The sequence below is a fragment of the Haemaphysalis longicornis genome, unplaced genomic scaffold, assembly GCF_048455015.1.
Source record: "Haemaphysalis longicornis isolate Haplotype H1 unplaced genomic scaffold, Haemaphysalis longicornis Haplotype H1 scaffold_7, whole genome shotgun sequence".
NCBI lineage: Eukaryota > Metazoa > Arthropoda > Arachnida > Ixodida > Ixodidae > Haemaphysalis > Haemaphysalis longicornis.
The window spans coordinates 11,691,403-11,711,460 of NW_027526422.1; the positions used below are offsets into that span (position 1 = coordinate 11,691,403).

Sequence of the window (20,058 nt, forward strand, 5' to 3'; positions counted from 1 at the left end):
CTAGTATCTATTCATGCCTTGCTGGTGAGCTTTTGTTGAATAGTTTCCTTTTTTTATTGTTCTCAAGAATCAAGAACAATCACAAAAGATTTTTAGTTATCTGGGAAACAAATAATATTACATCAAAACTAATTGTATATTTGAAATCAGCTAAAAACACTGAGAAAGCCGATGAAGTTTTATCAAAAGCGGTTGAAAAGAAAAATAAATGTTTCCACGACAAGTGTACCCCCTTAAAGTTGGCTTCTCTACAGTACACACATGCATTGGTGGGAACACATTTTTCTAGTGACAATGTAAGTAGTCTGATACCAACGTACGAAGTCCACGTGGACTGATTAAATGCACCCATAAGACCCTGTACATTCCTACATAGTGCAATAACCTGTGCCCATGTAAAGTCGGCTTTACTACTATAAGAAAAAGCATTGCTTGGAGGGCATTTTTTATGCGCAATATTAGGAGTCTGATGCCTAAGTATGGAGGCCCTAGCGCCTTTATTTTTTACCGCCATAAGAATCCAAGTATTCCTATGGTCCATTACATATTGAACCCCTTTGAAGTAAGCTTTGCTATTAGACACAAGTGCATTGCTGAGAATTTTTTTTTTCCAGAGGCATTATAGGCAGCCTCATACGTATAGCATCTAAAGGGCCTGCAACCTTTTATCAATAGCATTTTATTATGTTGTGAAAATGTGACACAAGAAGCGTTATAGATGGTAAGATAGGTTTCCTCGTTGAGTCCACAGAGAAAAATGTTACGCATTTAAAAGCAAAAAAAAAAAATTACAGAGCCGGTTTTGTAGTTTCCGTAGCGTTACGGTGATTGCTACATGATTGGGCCACTATTTGAGGTTAGCACAAGAAATTAATGCAGCGTGACACCATGACACGTAATTCGAGCTCTGTGTGAGAATACACGTTAAGCCAAAGGAATGGTGCAAATAACAAGCCAGTGGTTTGACAAAAATGTTGTTTTGCACCGATATAATATTTCTGAAACCCTTAAAGTTGTCAAAACAATGTCCTCAGGCGTCTGAGGTACCACTTGAACATTTCAAGTATTCTTTTATTTTCATGCGTTTGATTTGTTCTGCATGCCCGGCTTCTGTGCCCACCCTTGGCGCCATACGGCAAAGCCAACATAACAATTTTTCAAAGCAGCGAACCTGAATGACGAGAGTGCATTGCGAAAAAGCGAAGCTGTATACGTCTAATCCCCAAGTTCTGTCGCCCGTGTGGAACGAAAACTCGGGGATTAGGTTCGCCACCTGGTGGGCATTACGATTTACTCTTGCTGGCAACCTACGCTGCCCGTAGGTAGGTAGCGGCTCCGTCTCGTGCGCACCTCAGTTTACTCAGCCGCGTATGGAAAAATTCATACAAAATGCAAAAAAGTCTTAGGGCCTCCTTATTTTGGTATGTCTTATATTTCCCCTCAAAATAGACAGTTTTAGGATAGCGGCTAGCGTACCCTAATGCTACGGCGGCAGGTGCCGGGGTCTGACTGGGCAGGTGCACACTCGATCCGGGGGGCGGGCGCCCGTGCCTCGCTGCGCCCGCGTATTCGTTCCGGTAAAGGGCAACCTCCTCGCCATCCCCGCGCGCGCATGCGCAGTGGGGTCCCGGTAACCCGCCGCCGTAGAGTTTGCTCATGCTAGCTGTTAAAGCTCTCTTATGTGTCTTGCCAGCCATGCACTTTCCAAGAGGTGAAGCCAACTTTAAGGAGATCGGTGTAAGCTGGCTTTTCTACATCGTCTGTTGCGCAGTGAAGCACAGCCATGTACGGGAGGAGTATGGTTACACTCCTCTCCACTTCCGCACGTCACACGCGGCATCTCTCTCCAACCCCTGACATTGCGGCAATGCGGAGCGCTCTTCGGTGGCCACGTGCGCGGCGCACTAGAACTTGGCGTAGCCGCGCTACAGCGAAGCGTCATTCTCTCTACCCAACAATTGTGCCTGTCCTCTGTCTGTGACATAGACATGGGGCCTCTGCCCTTACAATTCTATTACATAGCAAATCCCCAATATAGCTAGCTAGACCCCAACACAGCAAATGTAACCAGACGGCTAGCTTCGCTGGACGTTCTTCTTCCCAGAGTGGAAGGGCTATGAGGTCTTTTGTGTGGCCTCAGGACTTGGATTCTGCTCGCGTCATCAAAAATTGTACACGCTATCATCCCACGACCTTCTCCTCGATAACAGACCAGCTTCCCTTCTCACCTTGGATCTGTGTGTCCGCAGACTGCTATCCGACGCGAAGCCCTTGCCGCAGATGTTGCAGAGGAAGGGCCGGCTCTTGGCGCGTTCCGCCTGTCCGTCATGATTTCGCAAATGCTGCTGCAGGTTGGACAGCTGGATGAAGGCGCGTCCGCAGTCGGCCAGGTGGCACTTGTAGGGCCGCTCGCCCGTGTGCAGCCGCGTGTGCTGCTGCACGTGCGAGAGCTGCTTGAAGCGGCGCTCGCAGTACGAGCACTTGTACGGCTTCTCGCCCGTGTGGATGCGCACGTGCTGCGCCAGCTGGTGCGTCGACGAGAACGACTTGAGGCACTGGCTGCACTGGTGCGGCTTCAGCTCGTTGCGGTGCGCCTCGCGGGAGTGCTGCTGCATCGCGGACTTGTGGGCCAGGACCTGCGGCGCCGTTCATTCAGGGGGGCGCGTGTATGTATACACGCCCTGGCAACACTGTGCTTGCGGGACAACAAACATGGCCGCCGCCACCGCTGTTTCCGGCGCTGCTGGCAAGGTGCGCTATCGCTGCTTTAAGAGCTCCGTGATCAATCGGGGAGCATGCACAGCCAGCGTTTAGGGCATCGCGCGCTTCGCGCTAAAGAGAAATGAGAGCAACCACTTCGCGTGAGCGGAACTAAATGAATACATACAACACTCACAAGCATATCGGCTTTTTCCTACGCGTAGCGACTGCTCGAGGTTCGCCGGAGTTTCGCTGCAAACATTAGGACCTGGTGCGTCATTCCTGACAAACATCTTAGGGCAATTAACACTCAAGGGAGATCAGCATGTCGCACTGGTGAAGGAAAATGGGCAGAAACGTCCGAGCGGGAACAACCGCTCTACTATGCGCTGAGCCCCTTTATATTTCACTTCACTGCTACACACACATGCATTGATGAGAAGGCATTTATCCAGGCGCTACATAAGTTGCCTACTACCAGAGTAGAAAGGCCCTGGGACGCCTCATTAAATACCTCCGTAAGCCACATGTATCCCTAAGAAGCACTACATAGTAATCTAAAGTCAGCTTAGGTATTACAGATGTTGCACTGGGAATGAAATTTTCAAGGTCTTGTTTAAGTGGTCTTGTGACAGGGTGCAGGCTATTTTATAAAAAAAAAATTCAACAGTTCTCAATGACTTCTATGAAGCGCAGCATACCCATGCCCTTTAATGTCAGCTTAGGTACTTTGCGCACATGCTTTGCTAGGAATACAATTTACAGGGTAAACGATGGTCACACCGGCATTTTCTTTTTCGACGATTTCGCACCATTCTCTGTTAGTGTTACATGGATAAGCAAGTTTTTCAAAACCCCGCATAAACCCTGTTATGTGAAAATTTGAAGGCCGCATGGACTTCCAATGCCTCTATTAATCCCTACGTATTCCCTTTCAGAGCCCTACACACCGAGCCCTTCTAGAGTTGGCTTCACTAGTATACACAAACGCATTGCTGGAAAGACTTTTTTTTTTTTCCGGGGGCTATGTAGGAACTCATATCAAAGTACGATGGCCCAAGGACCAATTATTTCTATACAGCTCTATACACTGAACTCCTTTAAGGCCTCATGACTGCCACAGATGCATTGCTGGTCAGACATATTTATGCGCCACATGTGCAGTCTGATACAAAAGTACGAAAGTCCTAGGACCCTTCATTAGGTGCATCCATAAGACATGATGTGTCCCTTTGAAGCGATATAAACGGAGCCCCGTTAGGTCGGCTTCCCTATATACACAAGTGCTTTGCTGAGAATGTATTCGTTGAGAAGTTTAGCGGGCAATTTCTTCGCTTGGCAACGTTGGAAACGGCCACAGACATGGCCGATGCGCCACGGGCATGGGGCGGCTTGGGCCACTGCGGCCGCACGCAGAAGAAAAAAAAAACACCGGCGTGCGTCATCTGCTCCGTTCCAATCCGATTCTAAACGGTGGCGTCAACAGAGATGTTATTAACCACACTCACATTGAACTCGAGGCAATACTTTGTGTTCGGAAGAGTTTGTAACTTGAAACACAGTCATGTGTTTCACAGTCGTGCTTAGCATGGACAAGTACCGCCATTCCGCGGAGCCCGACGTAACGAGTGACGGCGCACTCGCACGGTTGCATGGAGGAGAAGAGGGGTGCCTGATCTGGTGGCCGTGCGCACAACGTCGCCTAGCAACAGACGCTTGGCCACAGATACGGCGGCGCACTCCTATGGTTGCCTGCATGCATTCCACGCTATTGAATACCGGCTATAGGATATCAAACTTGGCAGAGTTTGAGTTTGGGCTAGTTGGTATATGTGATTCACGAAGAAGTTAGCGTTTGTGCCCGTCACCTCTTTCTGTGCTTGTCCGTTTTTTTGCGCTACACAAAGTCAAGGATATCAAAGTGCAAAAGTCCAGCACCTTTTATCTTATGCGAAGAAAGTAGGACACACCGTGCGTTACGGGCGCACAGAAGGGTTTTTCGTTGGGTCCACGTAGAAACAGTTAACCAATTTAAAAAAAACGCGCGCTTCCCATGACTGCGTGCAAGAACTTCATTTCGTCATTTATTATCGAGAAAATCACTGCTGACTAGAATGATGTGGTCACCCAGAGCCAAGTGTTCCCAGCAAACTATCGGGCCCGCCGCCACTCAATTCTCAAGTTCCTCACAGGCCACACAATATCAGAGCTACTACTTTTCGCGGGAACGGGTGAAAATGTACACTCGTAATTCCCCGAAAATGGACGACACGCGAACGGGACGCAAAAATATCAATAGACGTCCCCTTTTTAGCCCCCCTGCACGTGTACGGCGGCATTACAGCTCCGCAGCGCGGAGGTTGTGATCAGAAACGGGCGCGGCAAGCGCGGCACCAGCGGCGCATCACAGAGAAAACCAGCCCTGATTTTAGCCACCCTAGCTGATTAGCTAGCGTCGGCCACCAGACGGCGAGAGAAAACTAGGGGTTGCAAATAGCTGCAGTAGACTTCGCATGTCGTGTGCAACAAAATGTACGGCACCGTAGCAAACATTTCGTTCGATGATCCGGTCCGTTTCACGGCATATCCCTCATCACTGCCGCTCGATATAGAAGAAAGGTTCCATAGACCGCCCGTGACCCTACATGTCGACATGTACCGAGTCAGCTGCGTTGTAAAAATACGGTTACAACTGACTGACTAGCAGCAGCTGAGCCTGTTGATTCGGGATGGATACCGATTGGATTAAAGGCGCTAAAAATTGACATCTGGCTTTAGGACGACGTGCCAAACAAAAAGCAAACAGTAGTGATTTCTTTTACACAGTCAGCCCTGTACAGGAAGCGGCATACTGAACAGCCCTGAGCAGCAAAGAGGCACGACAGACAAGGTCACAGTTCCGTCCCCCATTTTAGGTGAAATGGTTAGGTTACACTCGCTTTAAGCGCCAGGAAATTATACGGCTGGCCCCTACAGAGAGCCAGAACGACCGAACATGTTGGAAACAGAGCGGCCAACATGTGTGATGTCAGGTACTCGTGATATCTGCAATTAAAATGACAGTCACACAACGCAAAAAGATCTGCTAGCCCAGCGTGTAGACAGCGAAGGGCCAGTGCAATTCAGCACTGAACGCTTCCAAGCCACGTTCGGCACAGGTTTAAAGGACATTTACACAAAAAGCGGACCCAGCGCACTCGGGAATGGAGGGGAACATAGAGGCCGACAGGGTAGCTCGAGGATATTATACAAACCTAGCACCCGACCATTCCGACCACGAAGAACCTGCAGGCCGGTCCCCACGAAATACTCGACCACGCTGGCATATTACCCGGGTATCAGGAAAAGATACCCTCCGCCACACGAATCTCTGACGAGGGCAGAATCCACGCTTCGACTACTACAAGCCAACACATTCCCTCATCCGGTTCCACTTTATAAGCAGTACCCTTACCAGTATTCCCCGCAATTCAAGTTCTGCGGACAAACAGGCTCCCTCTATCACATAATCTGGGAATGCAGTCAAAACCCAAACTTGCCACCCCTTTCCCTATCCCCAACCTCGAGCAGTGGAAGACTACGCTGCTGACGGAGAGGGCGGCACGCGCGAGGACAGCGTTCGGACTTTTGGGCTGAGAAGCCACCCCCACGCATAAATACGCTAAATAAAAGTTTTGCTCTCTCTCTCATCGACTGGAAACAGCTGCAGGCAAGCACGTTCCGAAACTTAAACGTGCTGAGCAAAATTTACCCTACTCGATATGCAGGCGCATGCCCAACGTGCCATCAAAAGGCCGCCCTGTATACCTCACCACATGCGAATGCCAAAGCGCAACCGATGTCCCCGAAACTCAGAAACCCTAATGCGGAGCAACAGGAGGAACTGCTTGCCAGGTGAAGACCAGATCGGTCTGATTCAGCGGGCACGCAAAGCAGCAGAGGCCGTTGGAGCCCCGGACCAAGGGTACCGCCCCTGCTGATCGGACCCCGCCAGCAGCTGTAGCACGTGGCACAGGACCCCGGTGCAGTGCCGCCCAACCACGACAAATAAACGTTTTCCCCGTCCAGTCCATTCACTCGTATGCACGATCGTACCTTTAACCTTCCTTGAGCGAGAGAAGCAACCGCCACGACGGCGATGATACCCGCAATGTTTTTTTGCACGTACCCAAAAGGGGAAGGGGGGGGGGGGGATTCGCCCGGGATAATTCACTGATTTTACCGCGATAGGACTTTAAACTACTAATTTATTTCCATAAAAAAGGAGACCGTGAAATGAAAGTTCGCTGATTGAAACCCTAATCACCCATTAATTATGTATTCTTTAGCAATTCAAGCTACCGGCAGCAGAAAGGTAAGCTTGAATACAATTATGTAACAGTATATCCCCCTTTTACGAACCCCTAATTTGTTTCCCCGAAAGATAAGATAAGTGTAACCGATAGCGTCAACCCCATCCGCTCAATTGGCTCCTTCAAAAGCAGCCGTCTAGCTGCCGAGAAGCGGCGACTGGTCTTTCCTTGCCTTACTCCGCCTCCGAACATGCCACCTACCCGCACGGGAGGACTGATGGCGACAATGGTGACGTCATCAGGAACAACGACACGTGCTCCCTAAGGGAGATTGGCCAGGGTACGTGCACAGTATATGGGGAACTCCGGACAATTTTTGGCGTCGATCCGTCACCACAACGAGTGACTGAAGAGCACAGAACGAGAGAGTGGAGAGAACCGCCTTCGCAACGCTGCCGACGTTGCCAAGGAGACGTCACGTCGAAGCGCGGCTCGCCACCCGAGTTTGCCGACGCGCCGGTGGCGCTGCACCTCGGCAGCTCCCGCGACTCCCTTCCCTGCTTGTACGCGTTGTAGAACCGAGTGTGCTGCCACAGCGGGCCGGCAAAAGAGGCAGGAATAGGAATGACGGCGACAAAAATGCCCACGCTGGTCGACAACAAAAGGAGAGACAGGCCGCTGCTGAAGCGAGACGGTTAAGGGTAACCAAACGGAGCGATTTCGGCGAGCGAGATGACACGTAATTCAATGGGCGACAGCAATAAGCGACACGATACTGCAGTACCCTACTGCCGAGCCCTCCATCGCTTGTCGCGTCGCTCGCTTGCTGTCAATCAGAAGCGAACGACGAGAAGAGTACACGTCGGTGCGTGGAAGCGATAATATGTCGGAAGACAAATGAAGGCGCAAGGAATGCTGTTGTAGATTTTAGGCGAATTATGAAGTCTGTCCTCTAACAAGCCGTGGTTTTGGTACACGGAAAGATGGAGCAGCTTAAAACTTCAACGTTGGCTTCGCTGGTGATTTCTTCTTGATTAGGGAGGAAGAATGGTTTGCGAGTTGGTTTATTTAGAAATTACTTAAGGCGGCTTTCGCGCCCGGCAGCGTTGACTAGAGCCAATCGCTTTTCCATGAAACTGACTCGCACACTGTCAGGCCTTGGTACGGGCGTTCCTCTTGACAGGAAGCTTGTTGACTTGCTGATTGCTAACATCGATTTTGCGGCCTTTGTAGATGCCTAGACAGCAATAATAATCGCGCGCGCACGCTTGCACGTGTGTGTGCGCGCCTGCGTGAGTGCGCGCATGCGTGGATGCACGTGAAAAGGCAACAGACGCGGCATCCGCCCTCCGCCTTGTGCCTGATTCCCGCTCAATGGGATGGTTTTCTCCAAAAGTGCCGATACTAAGTCTCGTGCGTTTAATCTTCCTCACACCATTTCTTTTTTAAAAAAGTACGGCGCGCCAATTCGTGTGCGTCGTCCACATCGATCTCCCTTAACCTTCGCTTTTTACTGCTTCTCCGCTAATCGTAGCCATGCAACACTTTATTTTTCCCTCCGGGATGCAAAGGCGAGCGTTTATTTCTATTCCCTCTTTTGCCCGTCTCCTTCGCCGACTCCTACTCGCGGAGCAGGCAGGGACAATTCCATGTCAGCCGGGGGTTGACGCGTGCCCGGGCGTCACCGACGGGACACAACTGCCCTCACTTCGACAGCGCACGGGGATTGCGCGCTCTGCAGAGAAGCCGCCGGTCATGCGGGCAGGGGAAGTCGGGAGGGAATTCCAAACAGCGGCTGCACTGGGCCACTTGCGGCGGCGGCCAGGTGACTGATGCGCGGAGCAGTCGCTGCCGGCCAGCCGAGAAGTCCCCGAGTCCAGTCGGCCGCTCTAAACGGGATCGAGCGCCTCGGGCAGGCGAGCTGCGCCCGGGCGACACGCCCATCCCTCAGCGTCTCGAAGGCAGCGTCGCAGCAGCGGCCATCGATTCCGCTTAGGCACCTCGCTCTTCTCGGGGCTCAGAGCCCGAGAATTGCAAAGTGGAGAACGGAACACGCGCGCCCCCCTCTCCCTCCCCAGAGGCCGCCGGGTGTGTTTTCAGGGGGGAGGCAGCTCAACACAGTGGGACTCTCTCCATACGGCGTGTCCTTTTCCACTTCGGCGAGAATTCGAAGCGCGTGTGCGCTGGCGCGACTCGAATTCGTCAGCGCACTCGGCAACGGTCACTTGCCCCGCTGCCCTCGCGAACGACAAATGACGCCTTTCGAGAGAAATAAAAACAACGCCCGTGTACGGAGGAGGCGTTTACGAACTTCACGGAAAGGCGGTCGTCGAAGCACACCTCGGTGCCCCCGGCCCCGTCGTCCGCATCCCAGTCACGAAGCGCTCGGAATCCAGGCGACTGCCGCGCGGAGCTTAAGCCGACGGTTGCCCGATCACCGAGTCCCATCGATCAGAAAAGCGCCAAATCCTCCACCGCAGCTGCAACGGAGCGTAGCTGCCAGACGCACGTGAAACGGCATTACTTCCCCGCATCGGAACGTCGTACGGCTCTGGGACGCTCCCGAAGAAAAAAAAAAAAAAAGTCAACGTCGAGCAGGTCTTGTTAGTTGCATCCTTGTTTTCGGACAGTGCAACCATTGCATTTTCATTCATCCCAACGCCTCACCTTTCAAAGCTCGTTGAAAATACCAGTGAACCGTGCGAACGGGATACCGAATGTCGTCATCTGCCGCGCGGGTCTCAACGGTCTAGGGAAGTTGCGCTTCCTGACTAAGCCAGCGGCCACCACCAAGTCGAGCTAAACTCCCCAAACGGGTGCCCTTTCGACAAAAGGAGCTTCTGCTCGTGATAAAAAATCAAGGGATGTCGGACGCGCGCGCTATGGTTACGAAAAAGCGAAGCACGTAACTAGCGGCTGCAACCATCATGTACTCCCTCAGACTGTCACGAGCACACAGACGCAGTTATTTCTTCGACCTGACGCGATGCGCCACGAAAGTAGGTAGTACCAAACGGCGTAGTGAGGGAGTGAGTTAGCCCAGGGACCCAATGTCCTTTTGGGAATAGTACACCGTCGAAAGAGGAATGCGGAGCGGCTCTTCTTCGAAGTTCTGTAAGGATGAGCGCTCCATGGCATGCACTGGGCAGTCCACGGGAAGACACCTACGAGAGAACCACTGTGGGTAGATAACAGCCACTCTTCGATCGCTTCGTGGTCTAATTGAGTGCACCAAACGTATATGGTCGCAGCTATATATATATATATATATATATATATATATATATATATATATATATATATATATATATATATATATATATATATATATATATATATATATATATATATATATATACACAAAAATGGTTTCGACCACGGTAAAAAAAGAGAGAGAACAGATTTAATAACGTTTCGGCCGAGGGACCGGCCTTCGTCAGATACAGATCAGATCACTGTATCTGACGAAGGCCGGTCCCTCGGCCGAAACGTTATTAAATCTGTTCTCTCTCTTTTTTTACCGTGGTCGAAACCATTTTTGTGTATATTCTGCCGGCGTCCAGGAAAACTTTGTTCCTGTATATATATATATATATATATATATATATATATATATATATATATATATATATATATATATATATATATATATATTGGGTTTGGAAAATGAGGGGATCGTTAGGAAATACAGAAAGAAATGCCGGCAGTCTACAACGCCAAAGAAGGCACAGGGGAATGGTTAGACTATGTTTTACTGTTAGTGACGTTACATTATTTTTTTTATTAATTACGTGAGAAAGAAAGAAAGAAAAACGCGCCCAGAGTGGGTTCGGTCCCCACTCTGGGCGCGTGTTTTTCTTTCTTTCTTTCTCACGTAATTAATAAAAAAAATAATGTAACGTCACTAACAGTAAAAAATAGTCTAACCATTCCCCTATGCCTTCTTTGGCGTTGTAGACTGCCGGCATTTCTTTCTGTATATATATATATATATATATATATATATATATATATATATATATATATATATATATATATATATATATATATATATATATACAGAAAGAAATGCCGCAGACTTTTCATTGTGCATTCCAGTGGGACTATTGTGCAGTGTAAGTAGTAATTGATAAAGTACGGCTCTTTAGATATCCCTGATAACAAAATCACAAGAAAAGCACTCACGGCAATCGGGAATAAACACGAATGACTAAACTAAAACACGACGCGTTGGGACTAAAAACAAGGAGCGTTGCCATGACACCACTTCATAAGCATTTCCTGGGTAGTGAACAGCTACGACTGCTGAAACGAACGCCACCGCACTCTGGAGCACCTGCTAGGTCCAGTCGATAACCACATGTGCCAGGATATGTACTTGAAGTACATATTATCTCTATCTCCCTCTCCCATTCATTCATGTTTGACAACCACCTTAATTATCAGCAGAAAATTGTGCCGGCACGACCCAAGGTTTGCCTTTAAAGCGTGCTTCACGGCAATGACAGTCGCACTGCGGTGAAGGTTGATTGCGGTAAAAACGAAGTCCCGCCGAGAAGTTCTGCTGCAGTTGCGTTGTACAGAATTAATGGAACCCAGCAACACCTATCAAAACAAAAGTGCCCGAAACGTTATGACGAAAAAAAACGTTGGTTTCGTTCTTGCACCTGTAAAGCCTTAACTGGTGCGGTCGCAAACTGTTGCATGCTTCAGATCTCCCGCAACGATTTTCCCGCTTTCACATCCCCTTCTGCGCGCAATTCGCGAAATGTCTCAGGCTCTTTAATTATATTACTGCGCACATGAATAACAAACCGATGCTTGCTTCGTAGGAAGCAGCATTTCCTTGGCTTCCCTCCCGCGCATTTAAAGAATGGAAACCAGTCTTCACCTGTGATATTGCGAATGCAACGCGACCTACGGGGGCACTAGGTACAAGCCCACGCGCAAAATGCGGCCAACACACGAGGAACTTCGGGGTCCTCATGGAGATATGTGAGGAACGAGAGGCGACGTCTCTTTCAACGTTCTCTGTGGCACTACGATGGAGGATGAAGATGCCGCGAGGGGCGTAGCCACGAGGAGTGTTTTGGTATCGAAATACCCCGGAAATTTCCTGACGGCTGCGTTTCCCCTCGCCCATGCTATTACACACGTACCGATATCTTAAAATGTAAAAACGAATACAAGAAGGGTGCCGATTTACTTAAGCATAAAAATGAGCAAGGCATTGTTTGGACGCTGGCTCTTATTATTTTTTTTTTTTCTGAGGAATATAACACACCGAAAAATATTTCTGGCTACGGCACTGCGTCACAACGAAAGGAGTTTGCGAGATTCGCTACTCGGGCACCACGAACGCAGGGCCCTCAATAAAGCGAGACGAAGAGAACAGAAGCCACCAACAAGCAAAAAAGAATATGCCAGCAAGCGTCGGCGACTAAAGCAACGATGTTGGCTTTCCATCACGGCATCCGCAATGTCACCATCATAGGTCACGCGGTGGAAAGCACTCGGGGAACTCCATTCGTGTTTTCCCCGTGTTTACAAGGGGTGATCATAGTCGCAATCATTATCAGCATCACGGCTCGCCTTTAAAGGGTGTCCCACAGAAAGCCCACTCTAGCTGCCGTGAAGGCGGCGAACGTAGCTGCCAGCGAGAACATTGAGGGCCTTTTCGTGCGCTCCAAAGAGGAATGTTATAAGCATTATTAGACACAAGGCTTGCTGCAGTTCATCGGCATGCTTTTTCGTTTACCCGAAACTTCACTTTTTAACCTTACGCCGGGAAAAAAATGCGTGGGGGGAAAGGTACTATGGGGTACTTCTAGTATCCGCTTACTAATCAGGTACGCACAATCAGATAAATCCAGTTTCCCAACTAAGCGAGCATTATGTTTGTGCGGAAAAAAATCGCAATAAATTAAACTCGTATCTTGCAGGTTTCAGAAGCGCTTACTAGGACGCCGTTGGGAAGCAAAAATTCTCACGCCGGAGCTTATGAATATCAGCGTCCAACATTTCTGCGGACGGCCGTCAGCCGGGCCAGTTGGCTTTCCCTGGAGGTTAGAGAGAAATTAGTTTGCGCTCAGATTTTGAGATAGACAAATAATCCAGTTCAGTGTTCTTTTCAGATAGAACTATTAGGGTCATGCGTTTATTCAAAGTATTCACATTTGATGCCATATTTTATAACCCCCAAACACGGGCGGCTTTCGAAGGAACGACATTTGGAAAGATTATGAAAAGATACCTTCCTACCAACCTATTCTAAACACCTGCCGAGGTCAAGCACCGATGAGGGCGTGTTGAGCCCACCTCAGCACTGACTCGCCTTCCCAATTGGAGGAAGAAAATGATCTCGAGAATCTGGCCCTTTGTCCGTGAAACGCGACTCAACCACAGCTCGGCTGTCTCTGGGAAACACACTGCCATGGGCAAGAGAGCGAACCCCATGACCCTAACTACTCTAATAACGCCATTATTAATAATAATAATAATAATAATAATAATAATAATAATAATAATAATAATAATAATAATAATAAAAAACAAACGTAGCCGGCTCCCGGGACGTGATTGCCAATGACAGTAAAATGCAGTACAGTCGAACTTAGTTATAACTAAGTAGTATTGGGGCAGTAAATTAGTTCGTTATATCCGATATTCGTTGTAACAGTAGATGTAAAATCAGCTCTAACAAATCGGCAATCTGGCTCGCGCAAAAAATCTTAGATACAAAGACGCATTATTCTAGGCTCCGAACCCACTATAAATGTGGTAATTCTTACCTGTCTCCTTGTGGCATTTCAAACTAAATGGACCGCAACATGAGAACGTGAAATTACAACAGAGCAAAGTTCGTTTGACAAAACAGGCCTGCGCTCTTATTTATCTGCGTTCTTATGCTTTCAATTTTTCATGTTTTCATGTTGCTTTTTTATACTAGCTTTCTTTTTTTTCTTATTCTTTCGGTTTCATTGTGTTGCTTTTTTATGCTAGCTTTCTTGTTTCGAGCCTCGCGCGGCTCTCGCAGTTTCGGTTTCGTTATAAAAAGAATAAGTGTCACTGAAATGAAGTGTGACCAACCAAAGTTCGTATTTAGTCCGCTATAGCCGATAACTTGCTACATCTGTGTTCGTTATAACTGTGTTCAACTGTACACGCTCTTTAGTAATAACCGCGGAAAGCTGTAGAAAAGAACATTCTCTAAAATGTTCCCTCAGGCCACTGGAAGGGCGCCTCGATCTGAAATATGAACCTGCCTCTTTCTTAAAAACGTACTTTCAGTTAGAAACGATCCCGTTTTGGGCGGATTCTTCCTCGCACCACGGCAGGAACGCATCTCTACCGGCTGCTGCCCCACGGCTGTTCCAGCAACGGCACAAGTCAAAGGACTAAGAACACGAGAATCGTGGCACATTGAGGGGAAGAAACGGGGGACTGGGGAGGTGGTAGGACACAGAAAGCAGCTTCACAGAACGTTCAGAGGCAGCGATAAACAAAAACGCAGCCCCAGAATCCCTCCTACGAACACACGACTGCGTTCTTGGTATACGCACGTAGTACGAGGCACCCACGCCGGCCTTCAAGCAGCTCTAGTGAAGCGATCCGTGTGAACACCACCACCGGGGCTGCTGATGCCTACTCACCGATTCCTGCCAGCAGTTTACCATTGCGAAAGAAGACGCGTGGCTAACGGTGGTTGACCCCGTCCGTGGGACTCCGTAGGAAGTCGACGCTTCCGCGGAGGGCAGAGGGCTGGGCGACCCGGCGCCCCGACGCAAGGAAAGCGAGGCGCGCGTATACCTTGGACGAAGGCGCGTCCGAAGCGCGGCGGCGCAGTCTGGGCCCGTGGCCGGACGTCGTTGGCTAATCCCCGAACCGGCCCCGCGGGCATCAAAGGGCTCCTACGGCACCGAACCTCCGCGTCCCCCCCCCCCCCCCCCCCTTTACTCCCCACTCCCGAGCGGCCTTTTGTCTCGCACGCGAACGCCGACTTCTGCGCCACCCGTCCATGATCCGCGCCACGTACTATACACGATGCAGAAACGATACTCCGCACGAGTAGCTTTTGCAGTTGTCACACCTGGCAGTAGTGCATGTCAACAGCCATAGCAGCAGTAGCACCGGCCTGCGCATAGGAGGAGTGACGTCACAACACAAGGGATCGCAGCAAATGCGCGACGCAATGCTGCCACACAGCGTACATGCTGGCGCGCCGTGCGAAAAACGTGTCCGACTGAATGAACCGAGATCTTATACCGCCACAAGTTGCAGCTTAAAAGACGTCCGTGCGGCCGTCTCTGACCTGTTGTAGCGCGGTACCACGGTTCGAAAACCCCAAATGTAGTCACCTTATGATCGCCTAGCTCCGCCCAAATCGTAGCTAGGCGACCGAAACCGCCGCACGATGTGACGTCGTTTGTTGCAGCAGCGCCACCGGCCACGTGACCGCGTTGCTCTGCTCGTGCATACCGCGCGTGAAAGAAATCATTACTTTTTGCACTTGTCTCGACCCTTCTAGGCAGTTATTTCGCAATTGTTCTATCCTTTCCTAATACAATTCAAGCTGCATTTTTAACTAACTCTGCCAACACTGCCGATCTCTGCTATGTGCTGGGAAGGCTGTACACGGTATTCCGAAATTTTGCGCAAAACATTGTTGTCAAGAGTGAACAACGCCATCGTTGCTAGTATCTGAGAAGGGTGTCACCCTAGATACACCTCTGCTTCAAAATCACTTTGGGTCAGATGCATGGGCGTCGGGAGGGGGGTGCGAAAGGCGCACTTTACTCCCCCCCACCGCCCAACAAGCCGCACCAGTAGTCCCCCACTTTCCCCACCCTCTTTCTCTCCTCGATGCAACTGGTTTTCCCCCCTCAGAACAAAATCCTGCCGACGCCCATGGGCAGACGTGGTACCGAACCGCCCAAGAGTGACGAGGAACAAGCACGGGGTTGGAATAGAGCTGTGGACGACAGTCAAGCGAGCACAAATAAAAGATTCGGCTCTCTCCTCTTCTACCCACCTCTTCTATCCTTTTCTAACCTCTACTATTCTCTCCAACCATTTACTCATTCTTTACTTCTTTCCTATCTTCTCCATTTTTCATCCAGCCAGGTTGAGGTGTCATCCTTCGATAGACAGTTACTAGGCTGAATTTTTCCTTTCATTCTTCCTCCTTAATAACAACACACAAAAAGAACAAAACAAAGTCGCGAAAAGTATCAAATGCGCGCTTAGTCATGGCATGCCGCAGGTTTGAAGGGAAATAAAATCCAAGGCTTGCAGCTGCTAGTGTAAATGTGTATATAAAGCCAGAGTATTACAGAACTAGGAGCAGAAATGAAAAAGGCTATAGGACCCCTCCATATAGATATTTTTATATGAGAAACTTATCCTGCGAGCCCAATCAGCCCAATTTAGCCAATCAGCGCAATTCTTCTCGTCGGTTCCTTTTTCTTTTTTAGCTCCGTTTATGAAGTTACCTAGATTCTCGGCTTTTTTTTTTTTTTTTCATTTCTGACCGAGTTCAGGTAAGGGTTCGTCTAGGAAAGGGCAATCATTGGGGATCAAATGCCTGCCTATACTAATCAGACTACAATTATACAAATAACACTTCAATTAGGTTTTTTTTTTTTTTTTTTTTTTCATGCAAGGCTATCTAGTACACAAGCCAACTACCACAGAGTTAACGAAAGTAATAAGACCAACGCACCACGGCTAGCGTGAATATTTCCGGAAGCAGAAGTGCCCGAAAAACGGGCACGCACAGAGTTCTACACAGCTGCCTACCAACCACATGGGTCGCGACAATCGTCCGCCGCCCTGTAGCCTCAGTAACGAAGGGTGCTTATGATCGCGACATAAGCAGTCGTAACTACAGCTCTAATTAGATCACCCGCGCAAATTACATTACGCTTTGCCGCTAACAGGTGCAGCTTTCCCGCTCGTTGCAGTTTTCTCCGAAGGGATTATTCTGGAGTTAGTCAATGTAATGCAGAGTATTTTTGCACAGCTATAATACCGAAGGTTGCTCTAACAGGTGCCAGTGCCATCGAATCTGTCCGCCCTAAACATATGAGCAACATATTTTGACTCCAAATTAGTAAAAAAAAAGTACCTTGAGCTCCGCAAAGTATTCTTACAGTGTTCACGTCCTTGTTGAATCCCTTGCTCTGGGCTAAATGTAATTAATCTAGAATGATTTACTACGTTAATGAACATTCGGCCTTTTGAGCGAGACATTATGAGCCTTCTTCTTCATCGTCATCATCCCGGTCCCAGTAGACAACAGCTTCGCTGTCGTTCTGCTGACGGCCCCTGCAGGACGAGGTCCTCTAGCGCCCGCTTCCCTCCGCTCCTACATATCGTGTACCACGTGCACCCTTCCTTTACGTCGAATTGTCTCACCTCAACCCCCCGACCGGATTGCGTTAAATGTTTCGGCTGAAACCCTCGGTAAACGCTTCACTGACCGGGTTCATTCAAGTGTGAGCATCTTGTACACCCCTGAGACACGCCGTTAAGTCCCAGTTTGAAAACGACGCTCCTTTCGCATTGGAGAACTGCGTTGGGTGGTTGGGGGAATGGCAAAGGCCGATTCTCCGAGGACTTCCTCTTAGTACTAACGCAGCGGTGCAGAACATACGCTCAATAAAACTAAAGTGCGTACCACTCCGATTCGCCTAATATTAAGCGACACAAATAACCGATCACCCCCTGGCGAATATTCCGTGATTATTTTGCGCACCTTTTGAGACACACTCGGAAGGGTTGGGGGGAGGGGGGTGTTCGCATTCTCGAAATATATGAAGCTGAGCTTTCATTCCCTCTACAAAAAGTGACAGCGTCAAGAAGGGCAAAAGCCGCTTCCCTAAAATATGCATTTTAGTCGTCAGTCAGCACCTTTGTCACAACCCCCCCACCCCCGTTACATTCGCCCTGAGAAGAAAAGCCGGTTCCTCTAGCAACTTTTTGTAAGCCCCCTCGCTAGTTTCACAACGCCTTCCTCTCTACCCCTTTCCCTCATTCAACGCATCGTAATAAGCCGCGTGCTACATAAACACGAATCGAACGATTGCTACTGCGATACCGGGTCATTTGCTCCGTCTCTCATATTATTCGCTTCTTTGGCACTTTCTGTGCAAGTGAAGCCGCAATTCACAGGACCAGTACAAAGAAAACAAGCAGGACTAGAGCAGGTTTTGCTATTACCTCTTCGGGTTCGTTTGCTACCTGTTTATTCGCTCCGGCATTTGACGCTGTTGGGCTGCTTAGCAAAGGCTAAAAGAGAGTCATGTACACCCGTGCAGGCTTTAATAAGCTTTCGATCGCGCTTACACGTCAAACTATCCAACCCAAGCACAGCCCGTGCTGTGAACGCATCGCTCCAAGCTTACTCCCATCACGCCGCAAAATGTCGGAAGTCCTCCTTCGGACGATACGAATTTGGAGGGTATACGAAGGCACGACTCGGGGCCCCCTTCGAAGGGGGTACGACCCCGTGCCTGCGCAGATGGGCCCGCAGCGAAGCCGCTGTCGCGCACAAAGCCGCCGACCGCGGATTCGGTAGGGTTGCAGACCTTTCTGCCCCGTCAACGACCGGAAGTCGGCGGCTGAAACGAGACGAGTTTCTAGCGCCGCACTTCCTGTGCGCGACCGTTACCGCAAGTGGCAACTTCCCACGCCCATCCTCCCTGGGCTAAAAACCTCGGCAGCGCCCGAAAAAACGACGGTTCGCCGCGTGGGCCCCGCGGAAGTATGTACACTGAACGCGTGTGAATGTTTAACGCTCGTTTTGGCCATTTCCGCCTTGCTTTGGCGCTGATACCCGACTTTTTCCCCCTTGGCCGTTTCTCCTTTCTCTAATATTCTTCCATTTTTTTCGCGAAGTGATACAACTCTGCTGTTTTGTCCGCCGATTTGAACGCCCTAATGCGCCGACAGGCGCCCTATGCCTGAGCGACGGTGAACGGGTATCGGAGAGCGAGTACTTCAAATCGCAACGATCGAAAGCAAGAAAGGAGGGAAAGGGGGCAGCATAAAGGGCGGGTACGCGTTCGACATATGCACGGCATATTCATCAAGCTTTGTAAATCCACTAGCAGCCAGTCGTGTTGCCGTATCAAGTGTAAATTTGGTAAGCAGCCGTCACCCGAATATCAAGGAACCAAATCCCTTCTGTTGTGGTACGTTTGCAAAACCTCAGACTAACACAACCTCCGCGGCTTAACAGAACGCACAACAGTTAACCGCCGCTTGGAGGAAGACAAGACAGAATTCGAGTCGGGTATAAAGTGGCTTTGTTGCACAGAATTCCCTTGGGAGCATTGCTACTTCACGACATGGACTGACACGCGGAAAAGAAAGCTTGACGGCAGGGCGCCCTTTCTACTTAAAACAAGGAAGCCGCATGCAGCGTCGGAATCGAGAACTGTGAGCCGACAAACGCGCAAAGGCAACAAAATTGGGGTACACCTCACGGGATTTCCGGCGAGCGCAGTTATCGCTTACCCGATCAACGTAAATGATTGGCACATGGTTTAGTGCACGGGCGACCTTACACTCGACAGTTTCCTTTAGTCGGCAAGATGTTCTGCCCGTGTATTAACAATTAGCAGAGAAGTCACGTGATCTGCGACGTCACCATTGCAGACGAGACCGCCTGCGCCCTCCATTCATTTCGCGTATGCAGACATTACATGCCACCGCAGACATATCCACCAACGACGTCCGCAAACCAACGACGCGACGATATGGTCTGCAAGCCTTGTTCGAAGCCAACGAGGCGTACTTCAGTGACCACCGTCAGTAAGTCGTTCCGTCGGTCGGCTTGCTTGCTCCGTGACGTCAACACAACGACCATTTAGCTCACGGTGGATGAGCGTGATAAAGATCTCGCGGAATCGCATTTCGAACTTCGCACAACAAGGGCAGAAAGCTCGCAAACCCCCCACCCCCTTTTTTTTTTTTTTTTGCTTCGAGACGCTTCATTCGTATTTTCCGCCCGACAGATGCTCCGTAGGGACCACTTGCCATTCCTCAAAGCAGGTTCTGTTCA

At 49.5% G+C, this 20,058-nt stretch overlaps 1 protein-coding gene across 3 annotated transcripts in view; it reads right to left on the reverse strand.

The window, feature by feature from the left end:
- Window positions 1–20,058, reverse strand: part of Dati (zinc finger protein datilografo) — a 136,386-nt gene that overhangs the window by 21,637 nt on the left and 94,691 nt on the right. For all 3 annotated transcript variants that reach the window (XM_077675996.1, XM_077675994.1, XM_077675993.1), the window contains exon 6: window positions 2,229–2,636. In XM_077675996.1, coding sequence (XP_077532122.1) covers window positions 2,229–2,636 — 408 coding nt within the window. The remainder of the gene's footprint in view (window positions 1–2,228; window positions 2,637–20,058) is intronic.